Consider the following 21,788-nt stretch of genomic DNA (forward strand, 5'->3'; position numbering starts at 1 on the left):
GGAGCTAACAGGGATGCTTCATGAGCACACAGCATCCCTGAGCCCACCGTGCTGGAGAGCACCAAACCCAGGGCCTCTCTGCACATGTCCTGTGGCTGATCCTGCATAGATCTCAGATGTCTACCACCACTCCTCCATGCTCCTGCAGCTCTGTCTCTTCCCCTAAACACACCACACCTGGAGATAAACTCTCCCTTACAACCCACTCCACCCACTGCAGAGACAGCACTCAAGCACTTCACCCATCTCCTTCATACACAGTGCCAGGATGACCCTGGGCCAAGCACCCAACTCAAGGCTGGCAGACCAGAGCCCTCCAAACCAGCACAGAACCTCACACAGACTGCAGAGCATGACAAGCCCCACCACCCCATCCAGTGTCTGCTCTGTCCATACATCCATCACCAACACTACTGGCTTATAAGGGTTCGACATTTGCTGCAGTTCTCCAAAATAAGTCAGACTGCACTATCAACATCTGATCATAAGGGAAGATTGTTTTATACGGTAAAGCAGTGCTTTAAAATTGCTTATGGCCACTGTATTAATAATAAAAATAAAACCTACCCATAGTTCCAAAATAGTAATGAGTTCGCCTTTAAAAACAAATTAGACATTAAACAAAATATATAGTCCTAGTGGGAATAATTGCAAAAAATATAACAAAATAAAATTAGGTATGGAAGGGAACATAACCACAGCTCCGCGAGTCAGAGCAGCTTTCCCACCCTGCACATCGTTTCAAGGATCAACCTCCATGTTAGTACTCATCCCATAACATTTGGGGACACGCAGGGCCACTCCTGATTGAAGGGCATACAGAGGACTCCCATGGAGGGGATCTCAGTATTTGTATATCAGTAGTAATGACCAGTGGTGCATAAAGGCCAGCTTGCTCTACCTGCAGGAGCTTCCAAACAGGTGAATGCCTCATACTCCTGCCCCACAACAGCACAACCAATGCAGAGAGATGCTCCAGCACCCAAAGCCCACTGCCTGCAGACCCTCTGTGGGACCAGAGGCCTCCTGGCACAGAAAGGGAGCCCAGACACTGCCACAAAGGGCTGCATGGGTTGGAGATACTCAATTCCCAGAGCAATCCTGTACATCACAGCCCCCAGCACTGCAGCATGCCTGGTGCTCTCAGACTGCACATTGGTCCCCTCCTCACCCAACTCAAAAAGCAGAGTCCTTATGGCTCATACAGAAGCTTCAGGCTGCCTTGGGCAGGGAAGGTGGTCCTGTCAGCTCTGTTACTGCCAGACCTCTGCTCGCTCTCTATCCTGATCACAATTTTCAGTCTCCACAAGCAACACCATTTGTTACCTGCATGCTTGCATAGTGCATCATAAATGGGATTAGGCTCTGAAGCCTGAGTGCAGCAGGATGCTCCACTTGTTGCACTCAACTTGCCACACAGCTCTTCCCTCTTTGCCTCTCACCCAGGAAGAGCAAGGAACAGGGACCCAAGCTTGTGCTGAAAGCTCCCCCAAGACCAGCAGCTCCACACTCCCACCCAGGTCTATGGCAGTGCCAGGGCAGTCCTGCTCGATCCTGCAGAGCCCTATACATAAACCTAATGCAACAGCACTGTGAGAACATAAAGAGCAGCTGCAATGCAGAGAGAGGACCAAGCTGCTATCACATCTATCATCGTGAAGTTTCCAGGAAGCAGAATTCAGAGATTAGGACTGAAGAAAGATGTTAAGATTATGCAAATCTTCCTCCTGGGTCTCCCAGGTGTACCTGGCTTAGCATCCCAAATTCCTCTTGCTCCTCATTCATCCATATCTATCCCCTGCTCACTAAGCAAACCAAAAATGTCATCGCACTGTTGAAAGCAACCACATATCACACAAGAAACATATTTGCTCTCTCACTCACTCTGTTCCAGGAAGACTGACTGCACCTGTCCTCCTCATTTGTTGATTTCCCTGATTGGCACCAGTTGGATCTGGGGACTGTTCTCTCTCCACTGGTGCTTTGCACAGCCTGGCTGTGGACACTCCCTCTACCTACACGTGCACAGGGCCATGAGAAGCCTCCCTTGCAAAGCCACCCACAGACTCTCCCATGTGGGACTCCAGTGGAAGACTGCACAGAAGAGCCATAAATCCACTGTGATTTACACCCAGCCTTGAGCTGTGGTTACAGCCCTGAGAACCAGTCAGCTGCTGCTCACACCACTGCTGAACTCAGTGCAGTCTGGGAGCAGCTCATGCTTCTGGGATCATCACTTCCCTGATATCTGCCTTTCTTCCCTTTGTGTTTTGGCCCCTGCCCCCATTTTGTTACACAGGTATCAAACTCAGCAAACCCCCATGATCACTCCCACCCGTTCAGCTCTCCACGCCTTCCACACTGCTTTGCCACTGAACGGGGTCTTCAGTCTGACCCCACTCTAAAAATTCCAAAAGGAAATTACAGAGTGGTTGTATCTATCTGCCTCTCGGATGAGCCTTTGTGCTCCTGTTATTTGCCAGTGACGCTCCATCACCTCAGTTACCACCACTATTTTCTCTCTCTCTGCCCACGATGCTGACAAGGGAGCAGCAGTCTGCACTGGTGTTTAATCTGAACGAGTTACTTAAATACATTTGGAACCCTGGATCGCAATGCACAGCATGAATCCAACCATCTATCATGTGCCGATTTGATGCAAATACCACGCTATCAGGCAAAGCAATCACTAGAAAAATGCAGAGTGATTTGAGCTGCAGCTGCCTGTGAGCGTTGAACAAGGGATTAGATGAAAAGATTCCAAAAAGAGATGAAGCGCCTCACCTAGATGTGGCCTTTGCTGCGCTGGCTCCATGCAGAAAGCATGGATGTGAAAAACCTCTGGTTAGGTTTACAGCTATGCTTGTAGCACCCGAGTCCAACCAGGGATGGCTGGAAGCTCTGTGTTGCCAACCAGGTTTGATTTGTGAGCAAATGAAAGAGGAGAAAGGCCCAGGGGCAGGATGCTCAGCACGGGGACCCAGTGCAGGTTCTGGCAGTGAAGCGCCTCCCAGCTCTGCCCCACAGCCTGGTCTGCACCATGGGGCTGGGAAACCTTTCCCCAGTGCTGCTGGACCGCACAGTGATCAAAGGTTGGGAGGTGCTTGGATCCTGCACAGAGATCCCACCTTGAACACACACGTGAAGGACCTTGTCATGGCCCTGGCTGCTGCCACCAGCTGGGTAGAGGCTCCTCATGTGCAGTCATTGCCTGCATCTGGGTGCTGACAGAACTTCACCAGCCTCAATGTCTGGAGCCACACATGCTCTGTAAAACCCACACAGCTCCACTGTATCAGAGGAATACAGGTTGCACAGGTTTTCTGAAGCATCCCAAAGGGCAGATAAAGCCCAGCAGAGTTTTTGGAGACATCAGTCCCAGTTGGGCTTTAGAGAAGTCTCCAATCTGTGAGTGGAAACATGACACCCTCACAGCTGCTCAGCAGCAGCAGGGTGAGCAACGTAGCAGAAGTGGGACATGGTGGTCCTACACAGGAGCCATCCTTTGTCCCAGCAGCAAGGAGCAGGCCTGTAACCTAACATCTCACTACCAGCTGCCTTCTTCCTCAGACCCAGGGCAAGCCCAGCACAAGAGGGAAGACAGCAGCCATGACCTGGAAGCCCAACATCATGGTGAGCCATTGCCTTTCTCTGTCTCAAATGTGCCCAGGGGCCCCATGTTCACATCAGAGACCACATTCCAGCCTTATCCACCTTGCCCTCCACTTCCTGGCACCTTCAATCAAATCACACCAGGTGCTCAAGCACCTGCTGCTCAAGCCTGAGGAGAGGGGCACTCCCTATAGAACATGGGATGGAGATAGGTAAACCAGAGCTGCCAGTGCATTAAATAAGAGAGAGCAAACAAAGCAAGATCTGAGCTGCAGAACTTGGTCAAAACCCAGCAGAAAGCTGCAAGCTGCCAGCAAATGAAAGAGGCAGAGAGATGTGCCGGGCAACAGGAGGCTTAGGTAGTTTGCTGCCAGCTTGCACTAAGGCAGATAGGGGAAAAAAATTCCCTCTGCCTGAAGTAAATTATAAGACACATCCCCTGAGAGCACAAGGTGAAGCTCTTGATCAGACAAGTGATGCTGGCATGTAATTTCCCTTGATAGCACCTGATTTGAATTTTAGTGCTTGTGAGGGATGCATGACTGACAGCTCTGAAACTGCAGCATCTGCTCCCTTTCAGCAGGAGCAGAGCACCTGGCCCCAGGCACAAGCATCTCTGCATCAGTGCTGCTGCTGGCCAACACCACAGGGAGAGCCTGGGTGGGAGCCAGGCACACAGGGCCTTATAGGGACCATCAGCTGCCCCTTTGGAGGTTGGCAGATGTTGTATTGCAAGTATGAAGCCTAAGATCTCCCTGGGGTTACAAGTCACAACACCATTCCCAGGTGCAGACTGACATTTTATCCCAACATTCTGTACCATGAAATCAGAGTGGGAGCTGTGGAGATGAAGGGCAACGCACTGTATCAGTACCCATAAAACAGATTCTCAGACACCCACCCTCCTTTAGCACTTGATCACCGCAAGATCCACCACAGGATCTACACAGCCAGACAGCCCACAAGAGCCTCCAGACTCCCATAAGACAGAAGCATCTAATTTCTGAAGACTTGACCCAGTACATCCACCCAGAGCCTTGTCTTGTATCGCTGACCACAGGACAGCAATTGGCCTGCAAATGGTTTATGTACCATCAGCACTCTGTATCAAGGCACTTAAAGGAAAAATAAAAAAAAATTGGGCTTGGATCCAGTAAGCACACATCACATTAAAAGTAAAGAAGGAATTGCGCCTGATTAGATGCAAATGGAAATTCGCTAAATCCTCAGCTAATGTACTCAAGCAGAGATCTGTTGACTTGTGTAACTGAAGTTCACTTAATTGCTCACTCCTCGCAGTTAATACGGGTGGCTCTAATGCCTCTGCTGGTGCTGCATACCAATTGAAATGCTCCTTTCTGCAACGAGATCCACTCCTGAAGTAAAACCAAAGCAGAGATTGTTTAAGGAATTTGGAAGATAACTTGGGAAAGAAAAACCTGCTGTTCAAACTGTTCCAAATGTAGGACTGGTGCAAGCACGAGGATTTAACAAACAGCTCCCAGCTAAGCAAATAAAGCAGAGCAGGGCTAATAAAGAAGGCTGGTCTAAGACATTACAGGTCATCCTCATCTTTTTCTCCTACAGCACCTGAATCAGCAAGGGACCCAGTAACTTCCAGAAAAGATTTGCATGCACTCAGTTAAATACAACTCCAGTGATGAGTTTTCTTAACCTACCAGAAGGGAACGTCTGAACGACAGCACAGAAATTGCAGAGGATGAGGCAGCTCAAACAGAAACTTGGAAATGAGAACATTTATTGCCAGGCCAGCTCCAGTGCTCATCATTCAGCCACAGCACTGCTCACACTAAGAGGACTGCAGGGAGGCACAGGTGTGCAGAGCAGAACGAGCTGTACTGAGGGATGGGGCTGCCATCCAGAGAGACCTTGAGAGGTTGAGCAGTGGGCCCAGGTGAACTTCATGAGGTTCAACAAAGCCAAGTGCAAGGTCTTGCACCTGGGTCTTGGCGACCCTCATGGTCAGTACAAGCTAGGGGATGAAAGGATAGAGCACAGCCCTGCCAAAAAGGACCTGGGGGTACTGGTGGTTGGCAGCTGGACACGAGCCAGCAGCATGCCCTCACAGGCCAGAAAGCCAACCATATACCAGGCTGCACAAAAAGCAGAGTGGCCAGCAGGGTGAGAGAAGGGATCCTGCCCCTCTGCTCTGAGAACTCACCTGGAGTAGTGTGTCAGATGTGGAGTCCTCAGTACAGGAGTAAAACAGACCTGAGACAGCTGGGGCTGCTCAGCCTGGAGAAAAGGCTTCAGGGAGACCTGAGAGGGGCCTTTCAGTATCTACGGCGGGGGGGAGGGAGGGGGGAGGTAGGTTAATTGCCTTCATTTCAGCATCAATACCAAATGTATCACTATTTTTGCATTTATCACCCCACAGATCTCAGTGAGGCTGAGCTATCTGTGCTTTGCTACTACACAAACATACCCTATTTCCTACAGGCACGCTCGGTTAAAATTAAAAGGGAGCAACAAAAGTTGCAAACACATGCTTAACTTGAAGTGCATTCAAACCCCATGTAGAGATTCTCATTTCAGATTAAAATGGCTTTAAATTACCGCTACTTAGTCTTCTGCCAAGAAAAAGCTCTGAAAAACGGTTCTTGCTGTGAAGAACTGGGAAGCTTAAATAGCCCAAACTGGCTGAAAGCTCCGTTGTTAACATCCACTTCACACCTGGGCGGATTAGCGCCCGGCAGCCGAGAGGGGAACTCAGCTCCGCCAAGATCCAGCTTGCAGAACTAAGAGCCTTAGTACATCCTACAGACCCTGCCCCGCTCCTTCACACCCACTCCTGCAAGCCTCTGGGGACGCCACATGGAATCACTAAGGCTGGAAAGGAGCTATAAAATCATCCAGTCTAACCACCGACCCTTCCCCACCACGGCCACTAACAACATCCTTCATTGCCATCTCCACCCGCTTCTTGGACGCCTCCAGGGACGGTGACCCACTGCTCCCAGCAGCCCGCTGCTTTCCCGACAGCGTGCCGCGTGCTGAACGGTGCGAGCTGCCGCGCTGAGCTGCACGGGGCTGCTTGGAGAGTACCCGAGAGGAGAAAGAGCGTGAGGCTCAGGATACTGCTTCTAGAAACAAACTGAAAACATGCTGTGCTGGTGGGGATAGCACAGCAGCAAAACCACCTGCTAGGGAGATAATACTCAACTGCTGGAGTGCCTAACTACAAACACAGATGATTTAGAGATTCCAATCTGAGAAAAGATGGTTGGGACGGAGCAGCTTTCAGGCAGCATTGCTAATAATTCAAAAAATGGCAGATGCTGTTTTTGCTGCCTGACTCTCCTGCTAACTTCACCCTCTGAAAACATCATACAGGGTACAAAGAAACCAAGGACCGTGTTCTCTGCTTTTCCTTACAGCTTACTTAGGGCACAACAGTTTCACTTGAACAGGAGCTCACAAAGCAGCAACCCAAGCACTGGCAGCACAGCCACACACGGTTACCAGCAGCCCAGCTGCAGGCAGTATTGGGGGACATCCACCCAAGCAACCCGTCACCTCCAGCAGGGAAATCTTCCCCCTCACTCACCTCGGCTTCCAGCACCTGGAGCCACTCTTTTTCATCCTGTAGCAGCTCACTCTTCTAAGGCACTGTAGAGATAGCCCTGAAGCTGCTTCTTTGTCCTGCTGGTGGGAGCAGCATGAGGGGGGTGGTGCTGGGACTGTTAAATAGCAGCCCTGGGCCCAGGTGGGGCTGGTCAGGGCCACTAAGGCCAATCAGTGCCTCAAGGTTCAGCACTTGCTGCTCTGCTCAGGGCAATCCCTTTGCCCTGCTGATAGAAGCTCTTGTCTGTGAGTGCTAAGTCCTTGCAACTTTTCTTCTGCCTTCCCACCACAGTACAAACTTCGCTCACTGAAAAAAAAAAAAGTCAGGACAGATCCACCGTGCGAGCTACTACAGCTCTAATCCAAACCAGCGGAGAAAGATTTCTTCTAACTTAACTGTCATGGATCACAGCCCTTTGTCTCCATCTTTTCATGTAACTTCTTGCTCCTGCAAAAGTAAATATATCCTTGCTGCTTCCAGGCTTACATCTTGCATAGGCTGGAAGTCAGTCAGTATTATTCTGCAACAAAACTTTGAGAAGTGCTTCAGAGCTGCTGCTCACAATGCAGAAGTGACCGAACAAATGATACTCTCATTAATGCTCTGCCTTTCCCTGCTGTGCAAGCCAAATCCTCCAACGCTAAAAGCACCTCAGCATCAGCTGGGTTCACTGACATGGAGAGATTTTTCAAGCTCCTTGACTTTTGTAGACCAGGAGGATTTGGTGTATTTTAATCCATTCTCTTACGTGAACTCGGAAATAGCTTTGACTCTCTGGCAGTATAAATGAAGCTGCATTTATTCTATTCCTCATTATGCTGAAATTTACTGGCAATAATTTGATATCTTTATTTTCTTATCTAAGTTTTTTCCACAAACTAACATGTTAACTTAGTTTCTCTGATAATCAGTAAATAATGTAATGCAACTGTAGGTGGGAGCCAATGGGTTCAAATCTGGATGCCCAACGTTGTGGATGTCTGCAGTAAAAGCTGCTGTGCTTTGCAGGTAGCATTTCCAGCTCCCAGCCCTTCAGACTGGAAGAACGTGTTGCATAAGAAAATTACAGTTCTTTTGCACTCCTCTGTGTTTTGATTTTTGTTTTTTTTTTAATCTAGAAGACTAAGCACTGTTTAGACAGCAGTGAATTCACCTTTGCAAGTCATTAGACAAACACTATCCCACACATTTTAGGTACTGGAAAACTCAGGTCAAGAATCATTGAGGGATGGAGTGTCCTACCGTACCAATAGTCCAAATCTACGCAATGCAAACTCCTATTAAGTACATCGGAGGATGGAAAAGAGCCTCTTTTATAGGAGTACTCATAAAAACACAAGCAATTAGCGAGCATATTCCATCTGCTTGGCTCCCTTTCCTCTGCTTTGAGCACTGTAGCACCTTGTTAAGCACAATAGCGCCTCATCTTCTAAACCCTGATACCAAACAGAGGGAAGAGAGGTGCACAGACTCCAACCACCGCTCGATAAGCTAGGCTGTACAGTTCAGAGCATGATAAATAAGTTGCTTCTCTGCAGTGTGACATTATGCTGTGAGAATAACAGTGTCTCTTAGTTGTGTGAATTAATAAATGTGGCTTCACTGTTTTACTTCAGTACAAACGTCTTCCCAGTATCAGTAAGCAGAGTGGAGTCCAGCTGCAGTCTGGATATTCAGGCTCCTAACAAACACCGCTCTTAAAAGCTTCAGAGAAACCTTCCTGGGATCCCATCAAACTCAAGCACCCATGTGCTATTCTCAATTATTCTAACTATAAGGACGTGTCAGGTACACAAAAGGCACGATTCAGACAGCAAGACTGCCCTAGAATGATAACTTCAGCATAATGCACTTGACAGAGAAAAAGCAATAATATCTATTTTGGGAACAAAAGAAAAATACAATGGATCTGATGACTAAGTGTTCTGGTCCCCAGTGTAAAAGCAAAGTAGATCCCTGCCGTATTTAACTTGATTCCTTTGAATTAAACACTTCCATTAAAAGTTTCCCACAGTAGCTTTAATATTTAATTATGTATTCCACCAAAGGAAAGAACAAAATCTTTGCAAAGGGTTTTTTTTTGTGCGTGTGAAATATTTATCAGCATATCTCTTTGGACAAGTATTTTTATCCCCCAGGCTGAGAAAGAGCTTCCATGTACAAATCAGTTTGAAAACATTTTATTTTACAGCTTGAAAGTTTTCTATACTTCAGCACCTCATGCCGTGACTTTGTTATTTCACTTGTTAATGAATGGTAATTAAATCTCTTTTGGCTGGAAAGGTTGGAGGGCTCCTGCTGCATTACAAAAACAATTTCTGAAAGTTGCAAAAATGCCCAAGTGCCTAGAAATTAAAGAGTAAAGTTTCCCATGTTTTGAGTCCAAGTTTGACTTACTGGGAAGGATTTACGTGGGAGAACAGCATGTCCCAGCCAGTGTGCAGTCTCCCCAGTTGAATAGGCATAATTATGTCACTTTGTGTCTATCAGAGTAAACAGAATCACATTCTTAATAATGCACATTGCAGCCACAAGCTTCCTTGATCTTACTAACAACAGTAGCAAACACTGAATAAACCAAATTATATACCACCTGCACAAAGAACTGCTACATGTGTACATCTAAGAACAGAGTTGTTAATTTTGCATTTGCTCAGTAGGGCTTGGAACATCAGCTTATTAATTTTTCTTTTCTGTTTTCTCTTTTCTTTCAGGTGTTTTGACTCAGATGACAAATGGAGTGAGTGCTTACAACAGAGGTAGATAAAGGGGAAATCACTCTACATATTAAGGCATTTTGTGGTGTTACTGTGCTAAATAAAGAGATACAGTATTGAAGAAATATCTGCGTGGTCTCCACTACTCAGTTCTACAGGTCAGGTTTCTGCTGGCATCATACAGGATGATTTGGTCCACTGTTTCTAAACCTGAAGTAGGTTAGTTCTAACACAAAATGCCTTTATTATTCCCGAAGGCTATACACTGATTTCAGAACAAAAGTTGATTCTGATTTTTTTTTCTAAATTCTCATGTGTCAAACAACGCAGCGCAGGCAGAGTTTAGCAAGAAACTGGGAAAGCGATGAGTCCACTCCTAAGCTGTGACTTTGGGAATGGGTCTGCTGAGAGCAAAGCCCCCTCCAGTGAAGCGAGGAACATCAGATCTGAGGTGTGGGAACTCAGGTTCCGTTTCAGCCAAGGTTCGCTCCTTCTCCCTTGAAATAGAAACAAAGAAAAGGAAAATGCATTTCTCATTCTGCCGCCCAATGATGTTTACAAACTAAAGAAATCGTCGTCCTCCAAAGTTTCTTTGACGCAACCATGTATCAAGAGATCGTTAAAAATTTGTTGATTAAAGCCTGTTAGGCTAAACCGCTATGACTGGGTGTCTGTGGATCTAATTACAAGGCTATTGATGCTTTTTGCAATTATTTAAAGCCAAAAGCAAATGAGCTTAGTGCCACTCCCCAAAATGGTCAGAGCACCTCATTAGAACAAGTTTGTATATGAGCTCCGTGACTTCAGATTTCTAATAATCAACCCATTCTAGCAAGTAGACATTTGTTTTAACACAGCTACATTCATCAAAGACACAACGTGGAGATGTTTTTTCTTTGTTGAATTTTAATGAATAAATAGTGTTATCTGTCTTCATGTCTTAAGAAAGTTCTAGTGATAATTACTCTGCCTGTGACGTTTGCAGAAAAAATAGCACTGTGCTGTGGGTACACTGACAGCCCCAGGAAGTTGCTCTGCCTGAGGATCCAGGTAGGCTTCAATTTGATGGCCTTAGGATGAGGGAACAGGGGTTAGCTGGTTCCCTTCTAATGAGGTTTGTCAGGTAAGCACAACAGAACAAATACAAAGGGTAGTATTTCAGACTCACAGTGATACACCTGGAAGTTTCAGAAATAGGTCCTGAGATATTTAAAATTAACAAAGTGGAGCTTTATGACGTACTAGTTTATCACAACAGTAGAGGTCTCAAGGCTTTACAAAGAAGGTCAGTACCATTACATCTATTTTAGAGAGACAAAATCACGAGTGAAACCAGGCTTCTACACGAGCACCCATTAGCACCCTTATTCAGTCCCCAGTAAAGGAAAAGAAAACACTTCCTGGAATTAATACTTTTCTCTATCCTGAAATATTACTGTCTGCGTGGGGAGAGGAGGAAGTTCAGAGAAACCCTGTAGGAGGACTAGTTCTGCCTCTCTTTCCAAATTTAACTCATATGGAGGTGGGAGAATAGGCAAAAGATAGCTCAGATGAACTTAGCCATGAAAACTATTTGTACATATTTTTAGTTATATCAGTATAGCTCTAATGGACATTCCAGCTGACAGCACTAAGAGCTAACATGCTACATTTAGATGGCTTATCCTATCTCACTACTGGGCTTCCAAATCTGGGGAGAGAAAATGATCCAGAGTCCGTGCTCGCCCTGGCTTCACGCTCCCATGGAGACAGCCAACAGATGTGCTCATCAGTATGGAAAATTCTGGGCAGCAGAATACTGTAACATATTAATGCAGAATTAATGTGCAAGCAGCCACGTGCAAAAGCTCCCAGCTACTACCGACATTTCTCAGCTTGGTTATTTACATAGGTAAGACTGCAAGATCAGGTCTTTGGTGTGGATATAAGCTTTGTATTTTCTCACCAATCTTTACAAAGATCAAACTAGAACTCTAGTGCTAAAAGCAACTAGGAAAAGTAACGAAGCATAAAGGGTACAACAAGAAGGTTAACATGGAAGGAGTTAGGAAAAGAAAGCTTAAGAGATCTAAGAAAGATAACATTCAGAATCAGAGAAAAGAAAAATAGGATTTCAAATTCAGAAGATCTGAAACATGATATTTTCAGCTTGAACATAAAGCAAAGCTAAATTCCTATTGTCACTCACTATATTCCTTCAGCTTCCCATGGAAAGCTGTGTTAGTTCAATATCAAGACTTTAAATCACAAACCAGAAGTGTCTTGTGGAAATCAATAAAAGCTTTAGATGATACCTTTGAGTGAGTTTATCTGAGAGTATTAATTCTCTTCCATACCAGTGTAATCAATAATGCTGCTAATGCTATTGTCCTGACAGGATCCTCTTTTTATTAGCAAAAGCAGACACATTTATTTCAGACATGGTGTTAAAAATTAGCCAGTGTGATACAGATCAAGTCAGTGGTTTTGTGTCAGCTGGGATTTAGAGCAACCTGAGATTCTAAGAATCAGCTGGCTCTGACTGTTTGGTTAGCATCTACACACCAGGCTGTGCCTGTACAGTGCAGTCTGAGGCAGCAACAATTTGGAATGGCCGTCAGGGGCGAAGGACTCCCTGGGGAAGGATCTGGCTGCAGAACAGGCTTTCTCTATTGCAGAAAGCAAAAGACATGTCAGGCACAATTAGCAGTTTGAAGAAGGAAGGCAACATAACAAGGTTGTTTTCTTTGCTGTCGGGCTAGAGATACAGAACCTGCAGTTATCCGTGGCTAATACGTCCATTTATGCCTTTGGGTGTACATATCCTTCAAAGCAGCTCGTGGCCCAGCAGTTTTCTTCTGGGGAACAAAACAATGATGGGCAGAGAAGAGCACAGGCCCAGCACCCTGATACCTTTTGGCAGCCACTACACAAGGGAAGTGTGAGTCAGGGCTGACAGCACAGCACTGGTAGCTTCCGAGCCTGAGGTGGGAGGAATGAGACGCAGTTGTCCTGCAGAAGCACTACCAACAGCATGTGACTGTACTTCCAAAACACAGATGTCACAAAGACATCGTGCTCATAGGACTACAGCTGTATTCATCCACAAGAAACACAGCCTGACAAACTGCACTAATAGCAGGTATCTTTGTCCTGAACCTATAAACAGTGTAATGAGTCTGTCATTAATAGACCCACACCACAAAATTCCATTTGCTGCGTACAATTAACAAGTTCAGTTAACATCCCCTCACACAGTGTTTTTGTTTTCTTTAATGCAGTTATGCCTCTAACAAATTGTTTTCTCAATGGTCATAACAGAAATTAATTGTAGGTACAGCATACCAACAAAACATGGGTGAATTTCTTCTCATCTAATGATCAGAAAGAAACAGGATGCCAAGGTCCAAAACGGAAACATTAAAACTATCGTGAAGAGGATACTTAGCTGCTGGAAATGGATTATCAGGCATTATGGTAGCCTCACATATTGATCCTAAAGCTCCAGGAAGGCCATTAGCACTGCACAATTGTTGCTAATTCCAAACACGAAGGTAACATTATGCAATTTGCAGATAGACTAAAGTCACTGTTTATCACCGCTAATTCAGTCATCAAAACTGTTTGCTGCCTGAAATATGATTAAGGAAGAAACAGCCAGCTTTGAATTATATTCAGCAATATAAAGTATTGTTGGCTGTGATGTGTGAGGAAGGAACAAGCTGAGGAAAGAAAAGGATGAAAAGACGAAGGACATATGTAGAAAAATTTGGTAACAGATTGTGTCCTCTGACTGCAGAAATCTAAGAAACCCCTAAGCAACTTATTTTTAAGAGGAAAAGTCCTGTAACTCAATTTTCAGAAGTGACTAATAGTTGCAGTGCTCCAGACTGGAAATTCATGATCAGAATGCCTCATCTCTCAGCCTTTGCAAATTAGGTCACTTTAATAGGCCAGAAAATGGGCAACTAAGATCCTAGTTGTTTTGTTTTATTGGGAGGAGCGGATGAATGCTCAATTACGGACTGAGACTGGCAGAAAGGTAACCTCAAGCTGCTGCTGGTTATGGAGGGACAACCACTACCTACAAGAAAGTTCTTAGGCTCTCCCCTCAAAAGGGTAAGACATCTGACACAGCTAGACTCCGAGCATTGCTCACTCTCCTCCATCTGGACGTAGGAAGGAAACAAGAAGTGGATGGGAAGTTCTCCTCTCTGCAACCATTGGCAATGACATTTGCTGCCAGCAGGGGATAGTCGTCACTCACAACTGCCACATTTTGGAAACAATAATGACATTGTTTTTATGCCAGGATTATGTAGTTGTCACCTGAAGGAAGGTTGTCCTCCATATAAGATGCTGTTTCATTTAATTATAACTCATAAAGTGCATTGAGATCCTCATAATATTTGAAGATCTCATTAGATGAGGGACAGAAACCAATCTGTGTCTTCTGTGCATCATCTAATTGGCATAGACAATTTAACTGGACTGCAGAACACATCAGCAATATCACTGCTGGATTGTTCTTGATGTGACCACAGATCATGGTAAATCGAGACCAGACTAGTAATACAAAGTAATATGAAGTAGTTTAAAGGAAAACATCAGGAGAAACAACAAAACTCTCTCACTTCAGTCAAATTTGGACACATTCTGATCAAAAGGATAAAGCAGGGTCTTAAAAAAATGTAGGTTTATGCAAAATATTGTATAGACAAAACTGTTATTTTCCCATACTTGGCCTGTTGTTCCTTGCGTTTCTGAGCCAGATATTTCTTTTTCACGTTCAGAAGCTCGTTGGCAAGCCTTTCAATTTCATATTTGTATTCTTGGCTCTGTGATTCATACATATTCAGTTCTGAGGACAAAATCTAACAAACAAAAGACAAAAGACAGAAATTGGAGATGTTACTTTCACTTAGATGTAAGTTAGTACTTTTACAAGCACTTTTGCTTTTCATACTTGACCATGTAAGAAATGACCATTTTCTACCACATTTCACTTTCCTTCAAGCTTCATTCAGTCACCTCTGCCCACCTAAGGACAGTTTAGGAAATTAAGGATATGCAATTTAGCCACAATAAAACTTATAAAATACATCCCAGGCAATATGGGAGTTGTATTAATACATACATTAGCTTTTAATGTTCTGGGACACAAATCTGGTTGAAAATCCAAAATGAAGGGCTTAAAAAAATCACACTGCAGGGCTTTGTTTAATTATAATGTTTTTTTTTATTGAGAGGGATCCACTTTGTGCACGAAGTAATTAAATCCACATAATCAAAGTAGCACCAGATAGTGTAAATATGGATAAAATGCTGCTTCTGTATGAATCTGTAGACTTTAAAGAAAATAAGAGCATGCATAGTGTGTTTTCCTTCTTTAAGAAGGAGAAAAAGTTGACCTGGCACCACAAAATGATATGCACACCAGTACATTACAGCATTCTGCACCTGAAATACACAGTAGCAATTGACTGCATTAAGGACAAATGGAAACCATATGAAAAACTTCAAATCACATTCAGTTTAGCTAAACTTTGGCTTCAATTTTACATTTTCTACACTGTTTTTCTTCTCCATGGAAAGCTAAGATTTGCATAACAGCCTCTTTGTTTCCTAAGGGCCCATCTGCTCCTGCATTTTTTTTCTCATGGTTAGTACAGACATGATTATGATGCAGTGAAGAGGAGATGATGACTTCAACAGAGGAAGGAGCTGTAGGAGCAAACGAACTCCTGGGGAGACTGATCGTTCATGCAGGCAAGAACAAGGGAAGATCAGCTCATTCTTTCAAAGAATCACTTCTTTACTACCTTACTTTCAAAGTTTTCCTCTAGATTCCTTCTAAATTAAGAAATCTTCGCTTCTAGTGACAAAGTGTTAAGGTTACTCTGGTCATCACTATAAAATTTGCAAGTCTAACATAAGTGTATGCTTTTTAAGAGAAGTTAAAACAATTTGAGACATAATTTTCAATATATTCTCACTAGTTTGTTAGAAGAAAATGAAATGGTTTTGATTTGCTTATTAAAGATCTCAACATTTGAAGAAAAGGGAAAGAGAATAAGCTTAATGGAAAACTGTTAGGGTCCCACAGTGTGCACAAAAAGCATTTACAGCATTTTGCTTTGCACACATATTCTATTAAGTTCTAATTGTAATAAGATAAACAAATGTAATGGGACAAATATATATCCTACTGCTATTGCGGAGGTGCAGAATTAACTTGATTTTCCTAACATAATATACTGCATGCACATTGAACACTGAAAATCTTCCTGAAGTCTAGGTCTCCAGGAACAGCAGTGAAGTTGTTCACCAAACCTGGCAGCCTCTTATCCAGAGACAGAGAGCATCCCTTACTTTCAGCTGTTTGGTCTTCTCTCGGAGAGTGTGCCTGTAGAGCTGCAACTGTTCTGCGGCTTCAGGTCCCGGCTGCCGGGCCAGGACATGCTTCAATTCCACATATAATTTATCCTTTTCCTAAGAAAAAAATAGAAGGAAGAGCTATTATAAAACTACTACGTGTTCAAGAAACGTTTAGATGTAGTGTTGAGAGACATGGTTTAGTGGGGTTATTGGTGGTAGGTGGATGGTTGGACTGGATGATCTCGTAGGTCTTTTCCAACCTAGCTAATTCTATGATTGTATGATTCTACTATAGCTGCAGCACAACCTGCAATGAAACGACCAAAAAATGCCACTAAATTGGGAAGATATTTGCAGAAACAAATTTGCCTGTGTGTTGGTCTTTCCTCACTTGCCATAAGGTATTTAAAGTTGTTGTGATAGCAGCGGGAGAGCTCATTAAGAAAAACATCCAGTTCAAGCCATGAATGAAATACTCTTAAGCACTGTCATCAGTGAGCACACCTTACCACAGAGAATGCATAACCATCCCTGGAAAAGTATTTAGGGCTGGGAAATTAATTACTAGTAACTGTGCTTATTCCAATTTCTTCTTATGAGCCACATTGTATTACATTACAAATTGTAGCTTCACCCAACAAGAAGTGATAAAGCTATAGAAATGTCAGGCAAGGACTGTAGAAAATCACAGCAACTTATTCCAGACAAAATCCTTCAAATCCGTGTATACATACACATATACAGATGCACAAACACACATACATAAAAACATTCCAGCTTAACTGAGGGAGCCATAGAACAGGAAAGGAAAGGATGAATAGGAACAACTATGACTTGCACAACTACCACCAAGTAATTCTTCTTTATCGTGTGTCTCCTCTGCTTTCCTGTTGGAAAAGAATTCTTGCTGGAATGAGACATAACCACGCCTCAATGGAAATAACACCATGGACACACTTGCACCTTTATGTGCTGAACATTTAGAATTGTGTCCAGTATTTGAAAGCATAAAGTGTCAGATCTTCGCACTTTCTGAAAACCAGGCACTGTAATGGACCCAAACATGGAAGCATCTCAAATCATAAATTACTTTTGTAAACATTGCCCTTAAATTTTGAATATGACTGAGGAAGAGCTCTTTATAAATGAAGTTGTTCACAGCTCATCTCTAGAAAAATCAAAGCTCCAGAGACTCAGAATGGAGTTTGCGTAGTGGCAAAAATTAAATTAAGAATTCACTCTCAGTAGAGTTATTATGTCACTACAAGTGGCTGTCACTACTGCCTTCTCTTCCTGTAGATGCAAGATTTTACTGCAAGTTAAAAACAGCAGCAAAAGAAAAATCTTCCTTGTCAAAACATGGCTGGTCAGTATTAACATTCAACCCCTGAATGTATCACAGATTTGTATTTCGGAACAGTGCAGTGGTAATTTGGATAAATATGAAGCAATTGATGGATTGAAGGTCTTATGTGCAATTGTTTTCCAATTTATTTCTCTCCTAACCCTCTACAAGGGCCAACCAAGCTCTTCAAACATTGTGCAATGGTGTGTATAATAACCCCATTTAGAGACAAAGCATGCAATTCTATTATAAGGAGAATCTATCTTATGCAACAGAGACTCGTTAGCTTTCCGATGTATATTGTCTCCATAATCCAACAGAGGCAGAACCAGCTGTCTTATAATGCATATCCTGTCCTTCCTTGCTAAGCACTGTCCATCTCTTTTACATCTAGTCAATTAATTTGTCACTGTGTTAAAAGCACCGTAAGTCAGCAAAACATTGGAAGAAAACTCTGAGTGGTTCTTTATTCATCAGCAAGTTTTTCATTCAGAGGTTGGCATTTCTATATTTTCTGTCATTTTAGCCCAGGATGAAAACCCAAATCAATTAATTTTAATTAATTTTCAAACAGAGACCACCAGAGTAAACTGCAACAACTTACTGCAAGGAATGTATGATACTACCACCAAACGTAACACCCACTTTAGCTACTTCTATCCCCACACATAAGAAATCAGGAATGCCCGGAGTAAAAGGGAAAAAAAGCACAAAAGAATTAAAATTTTTTACTTCTACAACACTGTAGCTGTACTGGAAAGGCACAATCTATGCAACAGGTATTACATGCAGATTGCTGCAAGACTGTCTGATATGTAAGAGAGACATACTCAAAGAAGCTTTCAGTCATAGTGTGCAAACTGATACCCCAGAAGATGGATCTATGCTGCTTTTTGGAAGCAAATGAAACATATCTGCTTTCCTTAAAATGCCAGAGAGGTCCCAGTGTGGCAGGATGGAAAGGAGGTGTCCTGAGACTGACAAGAAGATTTTAAGTCAGCAGTGAAGATCATGGGGGTGGCAGTAACTTAAAAACAAGAAGGTAAGCACACATCTTTGATGCCTACTGGAAGTCTGTAAACATTATTTCATCTGAAATAGAAGACTCCATTTGCTTCTGTTGTTGGCAACACAAACGAAGTTGGAGTTACAGCATATGTAGGATGTGTTTCTTTGGATGGTTCCGAACAGCCTCCCCTCTTGCTCCCTTCTATCTTCATGTCAAACTGCAACCTGAACATACGTCATGCCAGTTACACATTCTCAAGGTCGTGATTTAAGGTCACAAGGTGGTGAAGGAGGATCCACCAGACCTCTCTGTAACTCAGATTCATGCTGTTACTCTTTCACTGGAAAGAACAATGCACGTTTCTTCAACTCAAGCCCAGGCCAGTACTAAAGCTGATCCTTCCTATGGCAATATTCCCACTGACCTCAGCAGGTGCTTGAACATACGACTGTGCCCTTAATTTCAACCAGCTTCACTGGTTTATGACAAGCTGTACCAAGCCTATGGTGCGAGATGAAGGTACATTCATTGTGTGTATATACACATGCTGAGAGACTCAGATTAAGTGTTACAGTCAAATTTCAGACGTTCCAAAGAGAATTTCAGCACCCCTGTGAATACCTGCTGAATAAGTTGTGCAAATAAAACTCAACTTTATTTTTAGAACAGCCTTCCCTATCTTAGATTTGTTTTCCAGGGGAGCTCAGAGGAGCCCACAGATCTGCCTTCAGGCTAGGCCACAACAATGCATTTCTGCATCTCTAAGTCTCTAGCACACTAAATCTTGGGGGGAAGCAGACAAGTTGCTTTTCCCTAAATTTAAACTAGCTGCTAAGTCAGCCAGAATCCAGAGTTCTCTTGGCCTGATTTCTCCATAGAGAGCTGAGGAAAAAGTTCTCTTCTGCAGAGGACTGGCTGGTGCTTGGGCGATTTCAGTTGATCCTTCAGGACTCTGTGGTCACAAATTAGCTCAGGCTGCAGCAAGAAGAATTACCTTTGCAACTGCAATCCTACTTCAAAAGAAGCAATTTCTGCTGACCTGCACAGCCCAGTGTGCTTGCTGTTCCCTGGCAGAGGGACTGTTAGTCCCACCTGACATATTCCCAATGTGACACTAAGGCTTTCAGCGCCCTGACAAGCAGTGGGGAGCAGTCATCAATGCTGGGACAGAACAATGCACCAGGCATTAGCTCTAAAAAAAAAAAAAAAAAAAATCAGACTCATTTTATGTCATCTTCTCCCTCACCAAGACACTAAGAAACATGTGAAATCAGCCTTCGTGTTAGTTCGCCCAGGGTATCATTCTGAGCAAAGGACGATGGATGACCATACATTTAATGAAGATGTATTCACAGCAGAAATAGACCACAAAGCCACAGCTTTCTCTTTTTCACCAGCTTGTCTTCCCAAGTAGATAATTCAGCAAATTCACCTGGTACGTTGCATACCAACAGCCCTCTCCACCATTCATCAAGAGCTTTCTATCACATGAAAACACTAAGTCTCAAACCCTTTATGTCACAGTGAGTTTCATCTGTGTTAGCTCCTGTCTCCAGCAACTGAAGCTCAGCAACCTTCAGCCAAAGAAAAAAAGAAGCAAGATAAAGATCAAGCTGCAGAGCAAAAATATGCAATGTCGTGTATGGCGGCAAACCCTCAAATGCTTGATCTTCCTAAAAATCCCTATATTTACTAATAAGGTAGAAAAGCAACACAGTAACTCTGCAAGCACACTACAGTTCTTCACAGCTTTGCCGAGGAAAACAAGTCAGTCAACATGCCATGGGGGGTTTCTTGTTTATTGGCATTATAACCAAAATACCAGAGCTATGCCAAGCTCCAGAGCCATTTTGTTTATGATGCCATGAAGCAGCAGAGGACCCTTGAGGGGCTGTGATCCCCATTCACAAGTGTTAAACAGAACACCGGAATCTGGATTAAATGCACGCATAAAGTACAAACACCTAGCTATAGTTATTTTATCTTTGTAAGCTGCGTGTTTATTTGCGTATATGCATATAGCTAATACAGTAGCTGTTGGCTCGGGACATCTACAATTAAGAGTTTTATGAGGCATAGAAAAATTAGCATATAGTAACCTTCACAAATTTTGTAACAACAGAAGAAAGTTGCCTCCAGCAATGTGAGAAATGTGCAGTATAAACTTTCTCCATAAACACTTTTCAAAAGCTCCTTTTCTTTCTTGTCTATTCCACATCCATCAGCAAACACCTTTGCAAGCCCACAGTTCCCTAGAACAGCTTGTATTTTCATCATCTAGGCTCTCCTTTAACTGTCCAACATGAGGTTTTATTGAGTAAATTAATTCAGGTTTGGAACAGGACACTGAAGTCCTTTCACAGTGTGGTAATGCTAATACTGTATGAGGTGCTCAGGGGTTTCTCATTAAAATGCTGCCACTGACTTGAAGGAAAGGGCAAGATCATTTCCCTGTCTTTGGTGAAATTTGCACCACTCTAGATGGAGTTAAATTAAACCTGTCTGAGGTGACTTATCCCTCCAGTTGATAAGAATGCTTCTCAAGAGCAAATCTGTTTCCTTTGGCTCAGACTGCACCAAAGTGACTGGCATTTTCAAAACAACTTAATGAGAGAGAAGAAACACCTTGGAGCATCTTTTAAGGTCTTCACCCTTGACTCTTTTTTTTTTTTTTGGTAACAATAAAAGCTGAATGCTACATTATTACCATCTTCCAGGAACAACAAAGTACAAACATTTCCAGCTAAAGTGCAATTGCAACTTATTATTATTTTTACTGTAGTGGTACTATTGCATCCCTCTTAGGAAGTGTGTGGGAAACAGATTTATTTTTTTTCCAAAGGACAAACAAATATGTTATATATACACTCCTCTCCTTTCAAGACTTCTGAACTCTGACACACAAGAATAATAAGCTATGAGAAGGAGAAAATGGCATGGATGCCTCTTGCAGAAATAATAGCAGCAATTCCCTTTCTACTATTGACCCTACACTAGAGTTTATAAAATCATTAATCAGAGTAGCTCGTTTAAACTCAGTCTCTATCCTTAACACTGCAGAAGATGATCAAATAATTATCCGCTCTTCTTCTGTATGCGTGCGCAGCATCAAACATGCACGTATATACACATAAAGGGAGAGTGATGTGGTGAGCTGCTCCT

At 43.3% G+C, this 21,788-nt stretch overlaps 1 protein-coding gene and 1 long non-coding RNA gene across 4 annotated transcripts in view; both read right to left on the reverse strand.

Annotated features, from left to right (window-relative positions):
* Positions 4,389-5,832, reverse strand: LOC110400164. The gene is made up of 2 exons (XR_002439679.1): positions 5,795-5,832; positions 4,389-4,988 (listed from the first exon to the last, which is right to left on the reverse strand). It is a non-coding gene; the product is annotated as an uncharacterized LOC110400164 (long non-coding RNA).
* The window catches only part of CFAP58 (cilia and flagella associated protein 58), a 57,022-nt gene continuing 44,436 nt past the window's right edge, over positions 9,203-21,788 (reverse strand). For all 3 annotated transcript variants that reach the window (XM_021400008.1, XM_021400010.1, XM_021400009.1), the window contains exons 16-18: positions 16,267-16,386; positions 14,635-14,768; positions 9,203-10,412 (exon numbers count right to left, since the gene is read on the reverse strand). In XM_021400008.1, the coding sequence (XP_021255683.1) occupies positions 10,292-10,412; positions 14,635-14,768; positions 16,267-16,386 (375 nt within the window). In that variant the 3' untranslated portion in view covers positions 9,203-10,291. The remainder of the gene's footprint in view (positions 10,413-14,634; positions 14,769-16,266; positions 16,387-21,788) is intronic.

This window comes from Numida meleagris, chromosome 5 (genome assembly GCF_002078875.1).
Source record: "Numida meleagris isolate 19003 breed g44 Domestic line chromosome 5, NumMel1.0, whole genome shotgun sequence".
NCBI classification, from domain to species: Eukaryota; Metazoa; Chordata; class Aves; order Galliformes; family Numididae; genus Numida; species Numida meleagris.